General features: G+C 47.7%; 1 protein-coding gene across 21 annotated transcripts in view; it reads left to right on the forward strand.

Annotated features, from left to right (window-relative positions):
- PCBP3 (poly(rC) binding protein 3) overlaps positions 1-17,839 on the forward strand; it is a 184,306-nt gene that overhangs the window by 145,628 nt on the left and 20,839 nt on the right. For 10 of the 21 annotated variants that reach the window (XM_084876132.1, XM_084876121.1, XM_084876141.1 and 7 more), the window contains 8 exons: positions 5,677-5,831; positions 6,908-6,931; positions 7,852-7,884; positions 8,208-8,324; positions 9,209-9,394; positions 10,032-10,160; positions 13,817-13,960; positions 17,555-17,596. In XM_084876132.1, the coding sequence (XP_084732258.1) occupies positions 5,677-5,831; positions 6,908-6,931; positions 7,852-7,884; positions 8,208-8,324; positions 9,209-9,394; positions 10,032-10,160; positions 13,817-13,960; positions 17,555-17,596 (830 nt within the window). The remainder of the gene's footprint in view (positions 1-5,676; positions 5,832-6,907; positions 6,932-7,851; positions 7,885-8,207; positions 8,325-9,208; positions 9,395-10,031; positions 10,161-13,816; positions 13,961-17,554; positions 17,597-17,839) is intronic. The other 11 variants (XM_084876126.1, XM_084876128.1, XM_084876127.1 and 8 more) reach the window with 3 other exon arrangements.

A 17,839-nucleotide genomic window follows, 5' to 3' on the forward strand; every position in this document is an offset into this window, starting at 1 on the left:
GTGCAGTGGCTGGGTATTTGGCATCACGTGCGTACTCCCACCACCTCCTAAATGCAGTTTCAGCTATGTCACAGAACCACCCATTGAAGCTGACTTCATAAATCCATCAAGAGTTGTAAGTGAAGTTTAAATGAATATATTTTACACATTAGAAATAATCTATACATGTGATGGTTATAAGGTTTGTAAATCACATAGGTAGAATTTAAGTGTGTGACAGTAACAGTACAGGCGAGAGCAGAAGTGGAAGCAGACTGCTATGAGGTTCTTGAACTCCATGTAAAGTGACCAATACCACTGGACATTGTCTTTTAATAAGTTAAACCCTAAAGTAACAACTATGATAACAAAACAGTGTGTTGTAACTAATAAGTGGATAAAAGAGATAACGGGGCATCATAAAATGGGTGCATTTAATCTAAAAGATGACAGAGGGGAATAAAAAACAATAGAAATGAGGGACAAAGAACAGATAATAAAAATAGAAAACAAATAAAATGATCAGTTTAAACACAGCCATATGATCCATCACTGCAAATAGTCAGAAATTGTCAAATAAGATAAAAAGAAAAGAAGGTCTAAGTGTATGCTGCCTACAAAAAAACTTAAATACACAAAGTTAAAAATAAAAAAATGAAGAAGATCGACCATGCTAACACTAACCAAAAGAAGGCCGGTGCAGTTATGATAACACAAAGTAAATTTCCAGCCAAGAATATTACCAGAGATAAAAATGATCTTTCATAACAAAGGAGTTAGTACATTGACAGAACATGACAATGCCAAACATTATGATGTTAAGGATGGAGCTTAAAAATACAGGGAACAAATAGGAGAAACAGACAGATCCATAATTATAGCAAAGATTTCAACATCACTCTTTCAGTATTTGATAGAACAAGCAGACAGAAAATCATAAGATAATGGCAAACTTGGACAGTATTACCATCCAGCCGCTCTAATAGATATTTTAGAACCATCCACCCTTAACATAAGAACACACATTGACTAAGATGAACCACACTCTGGTCCATAAGCAAGTCTCCATAAATTTAAACTACCTCAAGGATTACAAAATATGTTCTCTAACCATAATATAATTAAATTAGAGATTAAAAAAAAAGATATCCCAAAATCTCCAAGTATTTGAAAACTCAATAATACTTCCAAATATTTCATGAGTCAAAAAAGGAATCAAGAGGGATATACAAAAGTATTTTGAAATGATTGAACAAAAATCACAAATACAAAATTTGTGGATGCAGGTGAAGCCATATGTAGAGAGAAATTTATAGAACTAAATACACTTATTAGGCAAGAAGTAAGATTTTAAATTGATGCCATTAGCTTCTTCCTTAAGAAACTGGAAAAAATATGAATATGTTAAACTCTGTATCTTGTGTCAGGATTTGCTACTGAATGGAATGGGAGCTGTGGTTGTGGGGGTTCAGGTCTGAGCAGTTGGATGGCAGGAGTGCTGAAACAGGGGAGACAGACATCTGAAGAGCCTGGGATGGGTCAGGAGTTTCGGTCCCACGTGCCGAATGTAAGTATCTCTTAGGGATTGTGGTGGTGTAGGAGTTGGGTCCAAGTGTGTTCAGGGCTGAGGCACATCTATAGATGGTGTCACCACAAAGTGGTGTTTATTGAATGGGCTTCCTCTGGCAGACAAGTATCAATGGGCAAGAAGGGGAGGGCTCCTCCCAGCCCTTATAGGGGAACCAGGCCTTCTTCTCTTCCTCCAATTAAATGAATTTAAAATATATTAAATCCCCAACAATAAAGAGAAAAGGAGCATTCCTTATTGGTGAGAGAAATCTGCTGATTTGTGGAATACCCTTCTGACTTTTTGGGGTGATTGTGACTACAGGAGTCCAACTGCTGCTTCCCCTTGATTCTCCAACTTGCTCCTGTGTGTTCCCAGGCGGCAGCGGCCTCTGAGGTGGGAACAAGCCTCAGACACTCGCAGGGTTGCCTGGAATGAGCAGATGTCCAGGGGCCTGGCAAGACAGCCAGGATGACTCTATGCCTATCAAAAGGCCCATGATCCTGGGGAAGCCACCTGCCCCATGCTACTTGCTGGCTGGCTCTACTCGCCAGCTGGCACAAGGTGGATTCTTCAGGGTCAAGGTTACTGAGTCACAGATGACACTTAACAACTACCCTGGACTGCTTTTTGTTCCCACCCCAGTCTGCAGAGAACACTGTGGCATACCCTCTTGACATGTGATGAAGGCACTGGCCTCTGCAGCAGCTCGCTGGCCTGTGTCTGATGACAGTTGACAGCCTACAACACTCCTGGCACTCACTGACCTACTTTCACCACCATGGCTGGAAACGTTTACATAACAGATGGCCAGGGGGGCCTGCTGTCCCCCTGACACTGGAGGAGGTGTTTCTAATTAAAAAGGGGGCGGGCGCCGCTGCCTGGCACCACCAGATTCAGTTTAGGGGTGCTGGGAACTCAGTCTTACACATACTGGAGTCCAAAGGGCTTGCTGCAGGGCGCCTCTGTAGGAAGGAGTGCTTTTATCTGATACCACACCAGTCACTGCAGCTAGAGCCTCCTCTCCTCCCGAGGGTCACATGCACTGCGCTGTTCACCAGAACTCTCTGGGTGACAGAAAGGGTCTCTATCTGTGTTCCTCCATTCGCACCCAGGAGCTACACAATACTGTTTACTTAACACTTAAATGTGGCCAATGAATCTTTATGTTAACTATATATAGCCACATATGGCTAGTGGCTACTGTACTAGATAGAGGACATTCATATGGAAGGATGATTAAAATTCTCTTGCTATGTATTATACCTTCATGTTAAAATCCTTGCTATTTAAATGTTCTGATTATGAATAATTAGAACTAATAATTGGAATGTATTGAAGTTGTCTGTAAATATATTTTTAAGTGTGAGTGCTTATTAATGCAGAAATAGAATTAGAAACTGTCATTTTGCCCATGCCCGTGACTGCCCTTTGCAGGAGTCCCTTACATATCACCCAGAAGATGGTATGTACTTTCATTCTGTGCTTTATTTTTATGTTTTCCTTTTCAGATATTTTTAGCAGAAATATTTTGACAAGAAAAAAAACTTTTGCCTCATAAAAACCTCTAAGTTTAAAGGAAAAGCTTGCTTTTTTAACCTGTAGTCTCTCCTGCGTGTGGACAAAACCTCTCATCTTTATAAGTTAACATCACAGGGCCAATGTCTGGACGCCTGCAGGTGCATGGCCACACATTCAGGTTTCACAGAACTGTTGTTCTTGAAGGACTTAGGCAGCCAGAAGGCAAAGTGACATTGTCATTAGTGTGTGTGTGTGTGTGGGGGGGGGGGGGCGGGTAATGTGTGAGGAGTTCTCGCAGAACCAGCCCCTGGATCCTTTCAGAGCTTCCAAAGCCTCATCCTTCATTATCCTGGCACACTCTCAGGTATGCACCTGGGCAGGTGGCAGCTCCTGAAGGCCTATTGTACTTTCCTGCAGAATCGGCCCAGAGTCCCTCCTGGCCCTCTAGTGGAAACCCTCAGCCCTGGCCTGTACCATGGTTCACCCAGAATCTTCCCCCAGCCAGTCCTTCCCTTTCTGTGCAACAAAGACACTCTGTTGTCAACTCCCTAAGGCCCCCATTCCCTGATCCTTTACCTGCCCACATTCCCAAAGACCAGTAGTGTCCCTTGCTCCTATGGGGCCCAATCGTGCCCACATTTCCTCTTCTTTCTGCAGGACCCCCGTGACTCTGTGATGTTTCTGTACCCACATGCCCCGTAACATGTGGACCCTGCAATATCCCTATTATATCACCCACACCCTGTCATGTACTTGCGCACCCAAGCAGGTGGCTCTTCATCCTTTTCCCCACCCCAATTTTTGCACTGCACAGATAGGGGCCCAAAGAATGCCTGTTAAACTCCCAGAAATGCTGCACCACCGCCACTCACTTATGAACCTTGCCCTCAGAGTGAAGCAGCCCCTCCCAGCCCTAGAGTCAGGGTCTGGCGTGCCCTAGCCATGCCCCAGTATCTGGGTTGTGCATGCCTCGTTCTCCTAGACAAAGCATGTCAAACTTGCGGCCCCTGGGTCACATGTTGCCCACAGCGAATATTTTTGCGGCCCAATATAACAGAATGTAAGAAATGTTTTCATAAAAGTTTTGTAACTTAAATTTTATAATATCCTGTTATACATAATTATTAATAATGAACTACAACATTCACTAATGACTGATTTTAATAATTGTATTGCATTCATTTTTCTTACGCACTGGTGCACAATTTCTTTCCACTAATACTAGCAGCGAATATTTTAGCAGCAGATTGCCACGTCATTAGTCTTGTATTGACTTGTTTGGTGTGTGCAACAGGAAATATTTTGCTTTCAGAGAAAAAGAAAAATAGGTTTATTTGTGTTACGCTTATTAATTTGTGCAGTTATTCAGTGTCTGGTAAGTTAATGTTCAAGAAAAAATACTAATTTTTATTAAAATGTTCCATTATTTTATGTTAACAGTTACTTATTTGTTTCAGTCCTTTGTATTCAGCATGTCTCTATCGAAATAAACCTACGTTTCTATGAAAACTGAAGCTTTTTTTTTCGACCCATATAAACTTAAACCTTGTTTATTTGGCCCGTTTTAGCCTTTGAATTTGACATGGTTGGCCTGTCTGATCTGAGAGTCCCCTCCCCACTGTTCACTCCAGCCCTCACCTAACCTTGTTTTAAATCCTTACTGGTGCCTGTCTTGTGAGGCTGCTCTTATGAGGGTGAGTATGACCTGTCCTCAGAATCCAGCCCAGATGAGGACCCGATCCTCTGTGAGAAGGGGCTGAAGCCAGGACCCCCATGCATCTTGGTGTGGGGCCTAGGTCACAGTCTTTATCCTCCATCAATCACCCATTCAGGACAAGCCCCACAGGCCTGAGCACCAGTAGACAGTCTTGGGAGCACATTGTGCGTCTACCTCCAATACTCTAGATTTTATTCCTGAAATCACTCCTTGCCTGTAATTTATGAAGTAGAGCCTTCACTTTGCCTCATGGGCTAAGCGCTGAGCCAGCTATCTGCAGAAAATATACAGCAAACAGACCAATGATATGAGGGTTTAAAGCATTTTCTGAAAACTTCTAAAAGGGACATTTAGCTATTTGGAAATTTAATTGATATAGATTAAATCTACTTTATAAGTGAGCTTTACCAAGGAATCTTGGTTCTAGATGTCAAGGACACACCACTACCTGAACTTCCCTGACTTTTTAAAGGTGAAGGGTATCTTAGTGGGAAGCTGGGATCCTGGCACCAATATGAAGGAAATGGGCAGAATGAACTTCACAATAGAGGAGGCACTCACTGGATGCACATGAGGGCCTCAGTGCTTATTTGGGGACCCTGCTTCTCCTCCAACACCTAGGAGAGCTGTTCCTTTATTAGAGAGGGAAAATGAGGGCAGAGGGCAGTTACTGAGCAGTGGGGCTGGATCTGTTCCTGGAGGGATTTCCTGAGGCCCATCCCCTCACTGCCCTGTACCCCATTCCCCATCAGGTCATTCCACGATGCTCTGGGAAGCCTTTCCCTGAGCCTCTGCCTCTCACCAGCAGCCTCCTGCCCCTCCAGAGGCCAGAACATCCTCCAGTGCATTGGTGGTTGATGTTCTCAGCAGCAGCTGTGCCTTCTCTTTCCAGGTGACACCATCTGGGCCCCATCTATCCTTCCTCTCGACACCCTTGGCACCTTAAGCTACCACCCCCAGACGCATTTTGGGAGAAAGATGGAGTCCAAGGTCTCAGAAGGTGGCCTGAATGTGACCCTGACAATCCGCCTGTTGATGCATGGAAAGGTACAGAAGCACAAGCCCTGCCTTTGTCACTCTCCTCAGAAAGAAAGAAGCAGACCAGCTGGGAGGAAGGGAGGTCTCGCCCAGAGCTGGGACCTTTGCTTTGTATTATGCTTTTAAAATTTTTAAGCAATCTCAGACTTACAGAGCAGAAGCAGTCCAGTTGAAGTAGGCTTCTCCTGGAACCATTTGAAATTAATAAGTTGCTCAGGTGACATCCTATTTTCAAGTACCTTAATATGTATTTCCTATATACATGGGCATTCTCCTCCATTATCACCTTCACCATCAAGTCAGGACAGTGATGCTGATCTGTTCTGGCCACCTGGCCACAGACCCCACTCACGATCCTAATCATCCCAGCACTGCTCTTCCTAACAGGGCACTCTAAAGTGTTCTTCCACTTCATGTCCTTGTCATGTCTTCAGTCTCTTTTAACCTGAAGGACTTGCCCTGGTCTTTCTTGTCTTTTCACCTTTGAATGTTTCTGTCCGGTTCTTTTGTAGAATATCCCTCAAGAACAATGAGTTTTATTTTGAAAGATGTCCTCTGTGGCTAGAAGCGAACTGACCCTGCCTCCATGAGATGCACAGTAGCACCATGTGGGTCTGTTCCAGGCAGAGAGGTATGGGATGAGCAGGCTTGGCTGGGACCATGTGTCCGAACTGTCACAGGCTCCAGGTTTTAGCACCGTGGTGGCAAGTTCAAGGGTGTCTTTGAATGTTCTATCTTTTTAAAAAGTCAAAGAGAGTGTTTATTTTTCTTTATATCACAAAATCAAGGGAGATTTTATTTTTCATCCATTTCTTGCAGGGTTTCCTTGCTACCTTAAGTGCATAGGTGTGCCTTCCAACTTGTTTAGCTGGAAAGCAGCTGGCCATTCTCCTCTGCTTGGCTGTCTGTCAGTCAGAAGCACCAGTGGTGGTCAAATGGCATAGAGGGACCCTCTAGACATAGGGCCTGCAAGCCTTTTCAGGACCACCTAAATGTCCCTTCTTCATGCATAACATGTCTGTCATATGGGGCCTTTTTCCTCCTGCTATATGACATCAGCTTTTTGTGATTTTTTTTTCCTACAGGAAGTTGGAAGCATCATCGGGAAGGTAATTATTAAATGAACTCTGCCTCTGTTGGGGTTTCTGTGTTTGGGGCAGCGAGGGATGGGGATGGGGGTTGTCCCCAGGGCAGCAGGTTCTCCATGCAGTGAGGCTCCCAGGAGAATCCCAAGACTCTCACTCTCAAGCTGAACCGCTATGAAGCTGGTCTGAGAGCAGCCCTACCTCTTGCCACCCTGATAGCCAGACCTTCCTCCCAGGTGTGAGAGCTCAGTAAGAATTCCTTTACTTCTATTCATTACAGTGGTCACCTGCCTCTGTGAGTGGTAGTGAGTCTCTTTGCATTTCCATTCCAAAACCGAAGAAACATTCCTGTGGAAAAGTCAAAACCCATTTGGAGCCTGTGCCTGTAGGAGAGGTCAGGATTGAGGCACTGTCCTCCTGGTGGTCCCATTTTGAACACCTCAGGACCCCTGGTTTCCTAAGTGGTTCCTGTTCAGTGGGGCACCTCCAATGCTCAAAGTCCAGCTCTTTCCCCATGTACCTCACGGTGTCTTCCCATTCCCGCATCCATGGAACTGGTTCTGCTTTGCCTGTGATGAAAATGGGGATGGCTGTGACCTGGGTGTATCCCATCTCCACTCCAGGGAGCAGGTGCCCTGGCCAAGTGTGGTGCCCAGTCAGGTCCCTGGGTCTCAGCCCATCTGCTCACAGAGCCTCATGCCCCTGGGTGAGCAGCTGGGTTTCCTCCTATGTGGGCTCATGAGCCAGATGTGCTGAGGGCTCAGTAAATTACATGTGTCAGGCTCTGGACAGCACCTGTAGGGAACCCTGCTTTCTGAGGATCTGCTGCCCTCTTGCCCCTGGGGCATACTCCTGTCACTTCACGTGGCTGCACCAAATTCTATATTTGCCTGTAGTGGACTCCTGAGTGACCTTTCTTCCTGTTGTCTAAATCTTTCTTCCAGAAAGGAGAAACTGTGAAAAAGATGCGTGAAGAGGTAAGTTTGCGTGCATTAGCTGCATCCTGTCTCCAATAGGCTGGACACTACAGCTCAGAGGCCCCTGTCCTCAACACCCACACCCCCGATGTTCCCACAGGAGCTGCCATGGGCACAATACATCCTTACTGGTCACTTGAGTCCTTTCTCTAATTAAAATCTCACTGTAGAGGGAAGTACTGGAGAGAATTTTACTGTTTAGTGTTGAGCTTTGCCCTTCAGGGGCTAACTGGATATGTTTGTATAAGTTATTGGAGAAGCCAACCCATTATTGGTCCCATGGCTTTAATCCAGTTTCTGGGATTTGTTCAACTCCCTTCTAGAGTGGTGCCCGTATCAACATCTCGGAAGGAAACTGTCCAGAAAGAATCGTGACCATCACTGGCCCAACTGATGCCATCTTCAAGGCCTTCGCTATGATTGCCTATAAGTTTGAGGAGGTAAGATACACCCGCTCGAGATGGGTAGTGAACAGGGCTAGACCCAGCTGGTTCTTGGGCACCTGTATCAGTGAGTCACAACTTAAAGTTTGTATGTATTTTTATTTTGAAATTGCCTAAAATTATTATTACTTTTAATATATTTCATTGATTTTTACAGAGATGAAAGGAGAGGGATAGAGAGTTAGAAACATTGAAGAGAGAGAAATACCAATCAGCTGCCTCCTGCATACCTCCTACCGGGGATGTGCCCACAACCAAGATACATGCCCTTGCCTGGAATTGAACCTGGGACCCTTCAGTCCGCAGGCCGATGCTCTATCCACTGAGCCAAACCAGTTAGGGCTGCCTAAAATTATTTAAAGGTATATTTCATGTTTTTTATTCAGAGGGTGATCAAGCTGGAGAATATATTTAGAAAAATGTGTCACCCTGTCTGTCCAAACCCCCAGGCTCTACCAGGCCCTAAGGGCAAATATCAGGCCCTGTGTCCAAGTGCCCTCCGATCTGTGCCCTGCCCTGTCCACAGCAGCACCATGGCTGTTCTGACACATGTCTCTGGGGTCCCCTTTGTCCATCCCACCATCCTCTCCTTGGCCTTCAAGACTCTGTAACCAGCCAGCCTGGCTTCTGTGCCCTCTTTCTGCACACTCAGCCATTTTCCAGGGTGTGTGCTCTTCCATCTAGAAGTGCATGCATCTCTACCCTGGTCCTCTTCACAGTGGATTGGAAGCTGCTCAGGAAAGGGCCTTCACCACTGGTCTCTGCAGCCTTAGCTCCCTACCTTCTGGCTTGTCAAGGGCTCTAAGCAGAGCCTTGCTTCCACACTCTTGGTGTTCACACATAGGCTCTTAGTCAATAGTTAAACCTTCCTCCATCCCCAGGACATCATCAACTCCATGAGCAACAGCCCTGCCACCAGCAAGCCCCCGGTGACGCTGAGATTGGTGGTTCCCGCCAGCCAGTGCGGCTCCCTGATTGGCAAAGGCGGTTCCAAGATCAAGGAGATCAGGGAGGTAACAGGACCCTTCCCAGCCTGGTGGGTGCTGAGCCACTGGGTGGGTAAGGAGGTATGTGCAGAGGTGCCGGGTACTGTGAAGGAGGGGCATATGCTCCAACAGAATAGACAGGAGACAGAAGATTATAGCATCCCATTCCAGTCACGTGGCTCTGAGGCACAGAGACCCTATACAAGGGCTTGTGATCTCTGCCCCCGTTTCTCTGTCACATTTTCATTCATTTCAAGGAAAGCCTAATCCCTCCCAGAAGGAGGGTGGCCTTCCAATCTCAGTCTTTCAAGAACAAGAGGGCACAAATTTTATTTAGGCCCATCTAGAATCCTTTTCTCTGTGACCTAAAACTCCACAGAGAAGATAGAATTCCACACATTTGAAAAAAGATGACTCTCTTTCTTCTCCTGCAAATGCTAGTCTGCCAGTTAAATGCCTCCTAGGCAGTGATGCTTGCCATGCACGATCTCTGTGCTGGGCAGCAGTGGGCTGAGATAACTGAGACCAGCCCACAGGGGCTCCCCAAGGGAACATGCAGAGGGCCTGCATGGAGGGGGCAACATGGGGTAATGTATTGGTGGCTTCCCAGTGCACTGTGCCTTAGGCACATCCTCGAGAGAATCCAGGAAGTGCTACTTCGGCACTCACTGCCTCCGCCTCCCTCTGTCATGCCCCTTCCAACATCTGGTTTCTCTAGTCCACAGGTGCCCAGGTCCAGGTGGCTGGGGACATGCTGCCCAACTCCACGGAGCGGGCAGTGACCATCTCAGGGACTCCTGATGCCATCATCCAGTGTGTCAAGCAGATCTGTGTGGTCATGCTGGAGGTACAGTTTCTGCATCTGAGCACATGGCCGGGCCTCCTTCAGTCCAAGCTGGCTGTGGCTACTTAGTGTCGGTGGTGGCAAAGGCTTTGGTTCCTCAGGGGCCCTGAAGGTCAGGGTTGTATGGGGTCCAGGTGTCAGAAATGTGTCCCAGGTCCCTGATTTAGGCCCAAGGCCAAGTGAATGAAAGCCATGCTGGGCACTGTGAGAAGGGCAGTGCTGGTGCCTGTCCCCTATAGGGTGGGTCTGTCATCTTCACTGGGAAAGCAGAGGAGGACACATGGGGAGGCATGTGCCCCTCACTTTATTTCTGGAACTGGATGAAAGGTTATTAGTCCTTGATGTGAGGGCCCTTTAATAAAGGTTTGGGCCTTAAAAACAGTACAAGTCTGCAATGGAGACAGGTCTGCTCTGGATACAAGTTTGCACTGGAGAGGGATCTGGGTCTGCACTGGAGACTGGACTGTGCTGGAAATGAGAACTGGAGGTGGAAAGGCTGCTTGCTGCGGACAAAACTCCTCCTGCTGAGCTAGCTGAAGTTATCTGAGCCCCCACAAAGGGCAGGACTTAGGAAAAGCACATAAAAATGCCCAAATTGTAAAGACAGAATAGTGTACAAAGGAATTAAACCCAGAGTTGAGAAGCAAAGATGGTACAACCTCTTTGAAATTTTTTGGAAAAACCCTGAAATTTAAATTTCAGCTAATACAAAAATGTAAGAGTCATTGAAGCAATCAATAGTTCTCTTTCTTTAAGCTAAAATGAAGTCATCCTGCCTCAAATGAAAGGTTCCAACAGTTGTGCTGGTGGCCAGGCTGCCTGGCCCCTGCTCATGGTCCCTGGGCCTAAGGATCTGCTAGAGTGACCACCTCAGCAATCTCCCATGGGAAATGAAGCCTCGCTGGCCGCTGTGGGCTTTCCTCTCTTTTGTACTTGGCTTGATGTTAAAACCCATGTCCAACTCTAAAAGAAATTGTATAGTTTTTTCTTAAAGTACGATATTTTATGAAGTCAAAATATTTTTCTAAATGTTGTTCTGAAGTTTCCACAACCATTGGTTATAGTGACAGTTGGTGCTGGCCATGTCCTTTTTAATGTCTGGCTAGTGGGACCCCAGAGGGCCATATGGATAGTGACAACTGGCCTGGGATTCTGAGTGCTAACAGATGGCCAATTGTTAAGCAGCACGGGGCACCTCAGGGTGGCAGAGTGATATGAACAGCCACCCACATACCTGATCAAGGGTCAGAACAGAACTGTGGTGTCCTCAGAAATCCTCCCAAGTGGCATTGCTTGTGCCACGTTCATGGTCAGACAGCCCCCAGAAGCAGGTTTGACCCTCATTGACTGTGGGGTGCTGGCACCCCCAAAGCCATGGCTGGAACTGCCCTGTCTCTTTCCTGATGACTGGAGGCTTATGTGAATGGTGAAGTGCACGTGGCAAAATGAATGATAAACATTGGGTGGAGGTAATGCCTTGTTCTTGTCGGTGTCATGAAGCTCTCAGAGAGTGGGACCAGCCCTCCTACCTGGGAAGAAGATTCATTGCTGAAGAGTAACTGGACAAATAGAGCAGAAGACCAGAGGATTTCCAGGCATGGCTACGGTGTAGGCCTCCACCCTTGAAATTACCACTGGGATCCTGGGTGCGAGCAAGTTGGGTGGCACCCTGTGGAGAACGACACACAGCTGCATTTTTTCCCAGCGGGAGCAGGACAGGGGGCTGTACTCAGCCTCTTCTCCATCAGAGGAAGTTGGTAATGAGGAATCCCAATCCAGAATCGGCAAGATGGCCTGGAAGAGCTTACAGTATCAGGATTGCAGATGCTGCCATTGATGGGGTCAGAGGGCACCACCATGCAGCAGGGATGATGGGCCGAGCAATGGCATGAGTAGCATGATGCCCAGCTCAGGGATGGGAGCAGCAGCCAGACTGAGTCTTCTGCTTGAAGCAGTGAGAACAGTCACTCCTTCACTCTTGGTTTCGTCATGATTCTTCCACAGTGAGTCCTGAGTCCAGTCTGAGACCACAATGAACCTCAGTTTGCACAGATACATTTTGGGAGGCTCAGTCATAACTACCAAAATACTGAATCCCGAACACCAGCTGGGGTCAGCTCACAGGTCTTCCCAACACCCCTTCCACTTACAACTGGACCAAAGTTGAACAGCACAGCCAAGCTCACACAATCTGTTCAGGGTCTCATAATGTGGCCTGGGCTGCATAGTTGAAGCTGTCCCCACATGGCTGTGCGTTTTGGGGTGAAGGCACTGTGATATCACGCCCTACTAGCCAGATTGTGGGCTGGGCCTGTATGGGCCATGGCCTCCAAAACCCCAAGCAGGAACTGGCTTCCCTGTCCCACTCCCCCTGCTGGTGGTGGTGCCACTGACTCTGGGACTCCTGACTCAGTCACCAGGCCTGGTCTATGGCCTCTGCAACCAGGGAAGACTATCCACCAGAGGGACAAGGAGGGCCTGATTGCCTCTGACCAAGGTGTTAGGTCGACTTTATTGGAATCTGGCAGAATATCATTCACCAGAAGACAAGAATCATATATTTTTGGACACAGAATAATCTAAGGCAGTGGTCAGCAAACTCATTAGTCAACAGACCCAAATATCAACAATACCATGATTGAGATTTCTTTTGAAAGCCAAATTTTTTAAACTTAAACTTCTTCTAATGCCACTTGTTCAAAATAGACTCGCCTAGGTCATGGTATTTTGTGGAAGAGCCACGCTCAAGGGGCCAAAGAGCTGCATGTGGCTCAAGAGCCGCAGTTTGTCAACCACAGATCTAAGGAAATTATAGCAAACCTCATCATGGCTGTGGAATATTTCCTTTGGACTTGACCCTTTTACAAAAATGGCTTTCACTCTGTAAAGTATATTATTGTCTAACCACTATGTTGTACACCTGAAACTAATACGGAATAATAATAAATATGAACTATAATTGAAAAGAAAAAAAAGTATGGGGAAAAAAAGGAACAGGGGAGGTCACAAAGAACTAAAAAGAAAAATTGCTTTTTTAAAAAAATAATGAAATTGGATGTTTCTAACTTTGCTATGATTTCAACTGGACATCACCACAGGTCAAGCAAAGCCTTTGGGGCACTGGGCCTGAAGGGACCATGGTCAAGCTATGCACAGCCCAGCTTATTTGGGAGGATCTAAGGAAAGGGAGAGTTTTTCTCTCAGGACAACCCCAGGCTAACACACATGTGGAGCAACAGCGTGCAGGCCTAGAGGCAGCTGTCTGTTCAACTGAACATCGCTGGGGGCTCCCGCGAGCAAGGGCAGGGTCACATTTTTCCATCTTAGCCCATTCTCAGACCCATACTCCTCACTGTCCTGCTGGGGCGATTGGTGCCCATGTGGGGTGATTGGCACCATGTGGGGTGCTTAGGACAATGGTTAAGAGAAGGAGGGAAGTGACCTCCTGGAGGAAACTGGGGTGGTGAGGGCAAGATTTCAAGCAGGTGCCCTCCCATTCTAGGGCATCACCCCACCCCTCTGGCACTGCAAGCCTGGGGCACTGGGACATGTTGGGGTACAGTGTTGGGCGGGCTCGGGAAGGAGGTCTCCCCACCCTCATGACTGCCACGTGTGAGACTGTCTAACGATCTCTCTTCCTCTCCTGTCCCTTTTCCTAGTCCCCACCGAAAGGTGCCACCATTCCCTACCGCCCAAAGCCCGCCTCCACCCCTGTCATTTTTGCAGGTGGTCAGGTAAGAGCCGACCCGCTCGCGGCCTCCACTGCCAACCTCAGCCTTTTACTGCAGCCCCCGCCGCTGCCCGTTAGTGCACTCAGGTTTTCTCCCTTCTCACGTGCACGTCTCCTGCCCCCTGGGCCCTGGATGCAGAGCTCTCCCGGCCCACTGCCAGGCACCAGCAGAGCAGTGTGATGGATGTGGACTGCCATGTGAGAAAGACTGGGCAGTGTCCAGCAGACAGAAAGGGCCAAGGAGGATGCCCTGTGGAGTCTGGACCCCAGAAACATCTCCCTGACTGGGCTGCGCCTGCTCAAATCTAGCTCTCAAGTGTTTTTAAGCGAAGATATGAGGGCCAGGAGCGTTACAGGTGACTTTTATGACTCCTGGTTGAGATAAGTAAGACTGTAAGAGCTAGGATACTATATTCCCCTGAAACACACATTTCCAATTTTCCACAGATGAATTCCTAGGAGCACATGAGAGAAGAGTCATGCCTCTAAGGAAGGGAAAGCTGCCCAGTCAGATGGGAGCCTTCTGATCACAGCAGGCCGTGAACGTCTGCTTTACACACCTGTTGTTTTGGCCGGAGCCACTGTCCTCTTTGCTGTCCTACCAAGAAGGGCTTAGAAGGCCAGGGGTCACAAATAAATTTTATGTAGGACCAGCAGTTAACTTAGTAGGCCTAGAGAGAGCTGAAGAGATGGAGCTGTGCCCAGAGATGTCTGAGCAGGAGCTTTGTCCCCTCACCTCAGGGTTGTTTGGCTCCAGGAGATGGATGGACTTTGAAAATGCCCAGCCAGTGGTGCCTGGAGGAGCTCTGTGTCCAGTCGGCAGTGATGTGTGTCTTTGTTCAAGGGAGAGTTAAGACAGACTTACCACAGGGGAGGTCAGGGGAGCACGGCCATGATGTTCTACATTATTAAAAAAGAAAAAGGCTAACAATAGCCTTCTCCATTTCTCTTTACTATGTAAAGGAATCTTATCTGATCTTCAGCATTGACTCACATGTTAGGTGAAGGACAGGCCATGGTTTTTACATTTTTTTTAATAGCCTCTGAGTGATGCAGCAGCTCTCACTTATTTCTCAGCATCCCCATCCAGATACTGTCCTCCCACCCCCAATGTCCATATTGGTGGCATCTCTTATCCGCCGCCTGACTCACATTGTCTCCAAATGTCCATGGCCTTTGCCAGGAACCTGCACACTCATCCATCCTCCTACTACAGCCCCAGGTTGGAAAGGGGGGCCCTGAGGCAGGGACCTAAGGACCCAAGGCTATGCCCCTCTCCTCACCAATCTTAACTTGGTGATGGGGAGTCACAATCGACCTTGTTCAAAAGTCTGCTTGCTTTTCCCCGAAGGTTGTGGTAAGTTAGCAGGTTAGTTACCTGTGTGGTCTTGACGCTAAAGTAGGAACAAACCCATGATCACCCATCGGTGAAATGTGGGACTTTATTCAAAAGGGAGGACATTAATATTAACAGGGGCCCAGGAAGACCTGACTGGGGTGGGCTGTGGTCAGCACCTTGCCACCCATCTCATCTTCTTACCTGTAAAACAACGGCAGCAGGCCCACCTCTCAGTCACCACCATCATCAGCATCTGTCCCGAGGCTATCGCCAGGCGGTCCATCTTAACTCGGCACCTGTGCCCTTGGGACAGTCTGGTCCAGCCAGTGGCCAGTCCTGGTCATCTGTCGGGGAGGGGCAAGGCCACATGAGAGTCATCACTATACTGCAGGTAATGAGGCAGAGGAGCCACAGTACAGACTCAGAAATGAAGGTATAAATGAGACCTAACGCAACAAGGGGTCCCCTCCAAATTCAGACCCTATACTGTCCCTGGACTTTAGAGACGTGTGGCCTGAGAATCACCCTAAATATCTGTGTGAAGATACACCTCCCTGCAGGTGGCCTGCCTGTGGTCATGACACATCCCTGGAGATCTTGGGGGGGGGGAGGGGGCGTGTTACAGCTTGTCCAGTAGTGCTCCACTACAGAGGGGTAGTTCCCACTTCCCCAGCTTGTGACAGATGACACAGGTTTCATCTCGACCGAACATTTGATCTGTCTGTCTACCTCTACCTCTCTCCAGAGAGAGTAGTCAGCTGCATAAACAGTTTAAGCAGAACTGAAGACCATAGCCATCCAAGTGAAGGGAAACTGAGTCAGAAACTTAAGATGTCAGGGCAAAGACCTGCCCTCTTGGAACGCATGTGCAGTTCCACTTAGACTGCAGGGATACAGTGCAGCAAGTCAGGCCTGTCACCCTGCCTGCTCTGTGGGAGCAGTGTGTCCCACGTCAGTGTATGTTTGGTGACACACTGGACCATGGCCTGATGGCACCTCCAAAAACCCTGCAAGTGAGATGTGGATACAGTTCCTGTGGACTCAGCACAGCACAGGCAGCACCCCACTGCCCTTTCCCCAGGACACTTGCTCTATCTGATAAGATTCCTTTACTTCCCATGAAGTGCCAGACCAGGGCCTCTCCTCCTGTGGTCCCTGTCAAATGGCTGGCTGGTCTTTAATTCACAGCCATGCTGTTTATGATGAAAACTCAGCAGATGCAAAACAAAACAAAAAACCATTTGGCAGAACCTTGGAAACCACCCTTAGCTGGGGGTCCTGGAAGTGACTCTTGGATGGGCTTGAGGTTTCCCTCTCAGATTCACAGAGACCCATATGAGTGGGCATCAGATGTGCATGTAGGACATGACATGGGGGCCCCACTTGGCCAGGTGCTAGAAGCCATGTCCCTCCACACCTGAGCCGCCCCATGACTGTAAAGTGTGGTTGGCCTGGGGCTGGTGTGCACATTCCATGTCACCGAGGCGTAGTCTTTACTCTCCCTTGACTCTGTGTGATTTGTTTTTTGACCATGAGTTTCTGGAAGCATCTTCGTTGATAGACTGTTGAGGCAGGTGGGGTGGGTGGCGTCTCTGTTTGTCGGGGGCGGGGTGGGGGGGTTGTGTAGGGAACAGGTGGGAGAGGCTTCAGGGCCTCACACTCGCTGTGGCTGGTCCAGTCACTGTCTTGAAGGCTAGTGAAACTGAAACCAAATGAGGCCTTGGGACCCATCCTGGTCCCCCTGGAGCTATGGCATGGGTGTGCTGCCTCTCAAGTCAGAATAGCCACCCTGTCCTCAGAAGTTAGAAGATGAACTGGCTAATCTCTGAATGATTTGGGTACATTTCTTACTTAATCTGGCTTTTGCAAAATTGGTTTTGAGTCACCTCTTAAAGGTTTCTTTTTTTGTTTGTTTTTCTTGGCATAAATATTTCCTAAAAATGTGTACTCATGCTTGGTTAAATATTCAAAAGGTTAATGATTAGTAAACTATAACAGGGGTCAGATCATTCTTAGTTTTTTTCTTTTTAAGAAACTGGTGGTATGGGAGTTAGAAGCACTGAGGGAAAAGTCATTTCCCTCTCTCCCCAATGACTTGACTTCCTGCAGGCCCCTAGGAAGTGGGGTGCAACTACCTGGCTTATGAGTGTGATTGTAGCTACAGCCAGCAAGGGGCGCTGTCGAGGCTTGACTCCAGTTCACTTCCCTTTGTCCTACAGGATTGGGGCAGGTGGCTTGGGCCGGTTCAATGAAAGTCTCACCCAGGAGAAAGTCTGTTCTGCAGGGGAGGGTCACTACTTCCCGAGCTGACAGTGTTTCTCTCTCTAGGCCTACACGATCCAGGGACAGTACGCCATCCCGCACCCAGATGTGAGTTTTTACTTTGTTTGCCTTTCCTTCTTTTCTTGTTACCATTTACCACCTGCATGTTGCTGTGAACTGCTACAATATTAATATTACTCAATAATATTAATACCGTTCTCTCAGTGTTCCTGACCTCTGTCGTATCCAAATGACCTTGAATAACCTTTAACCTCTTAGCACTAATTCTATTCATGTGGAGGACTTGGCCTGATGTCAAATTGTTTTAGTTGTTGCTGCAGTGGGGGCTTT

This window comes from Pipistrellus hanaki (genome assembly GCF_964339955.1).
Source record: "Pipistrellus hanaki genome assembly, chromosome: 2".
NCBI classification, from domain to species: Eukaryota; Metazoa; Chordata; class Mammalia; order Chiroptera; family Vespertilionidae; genus Pipistrellus; species Pipistrellus hanaki.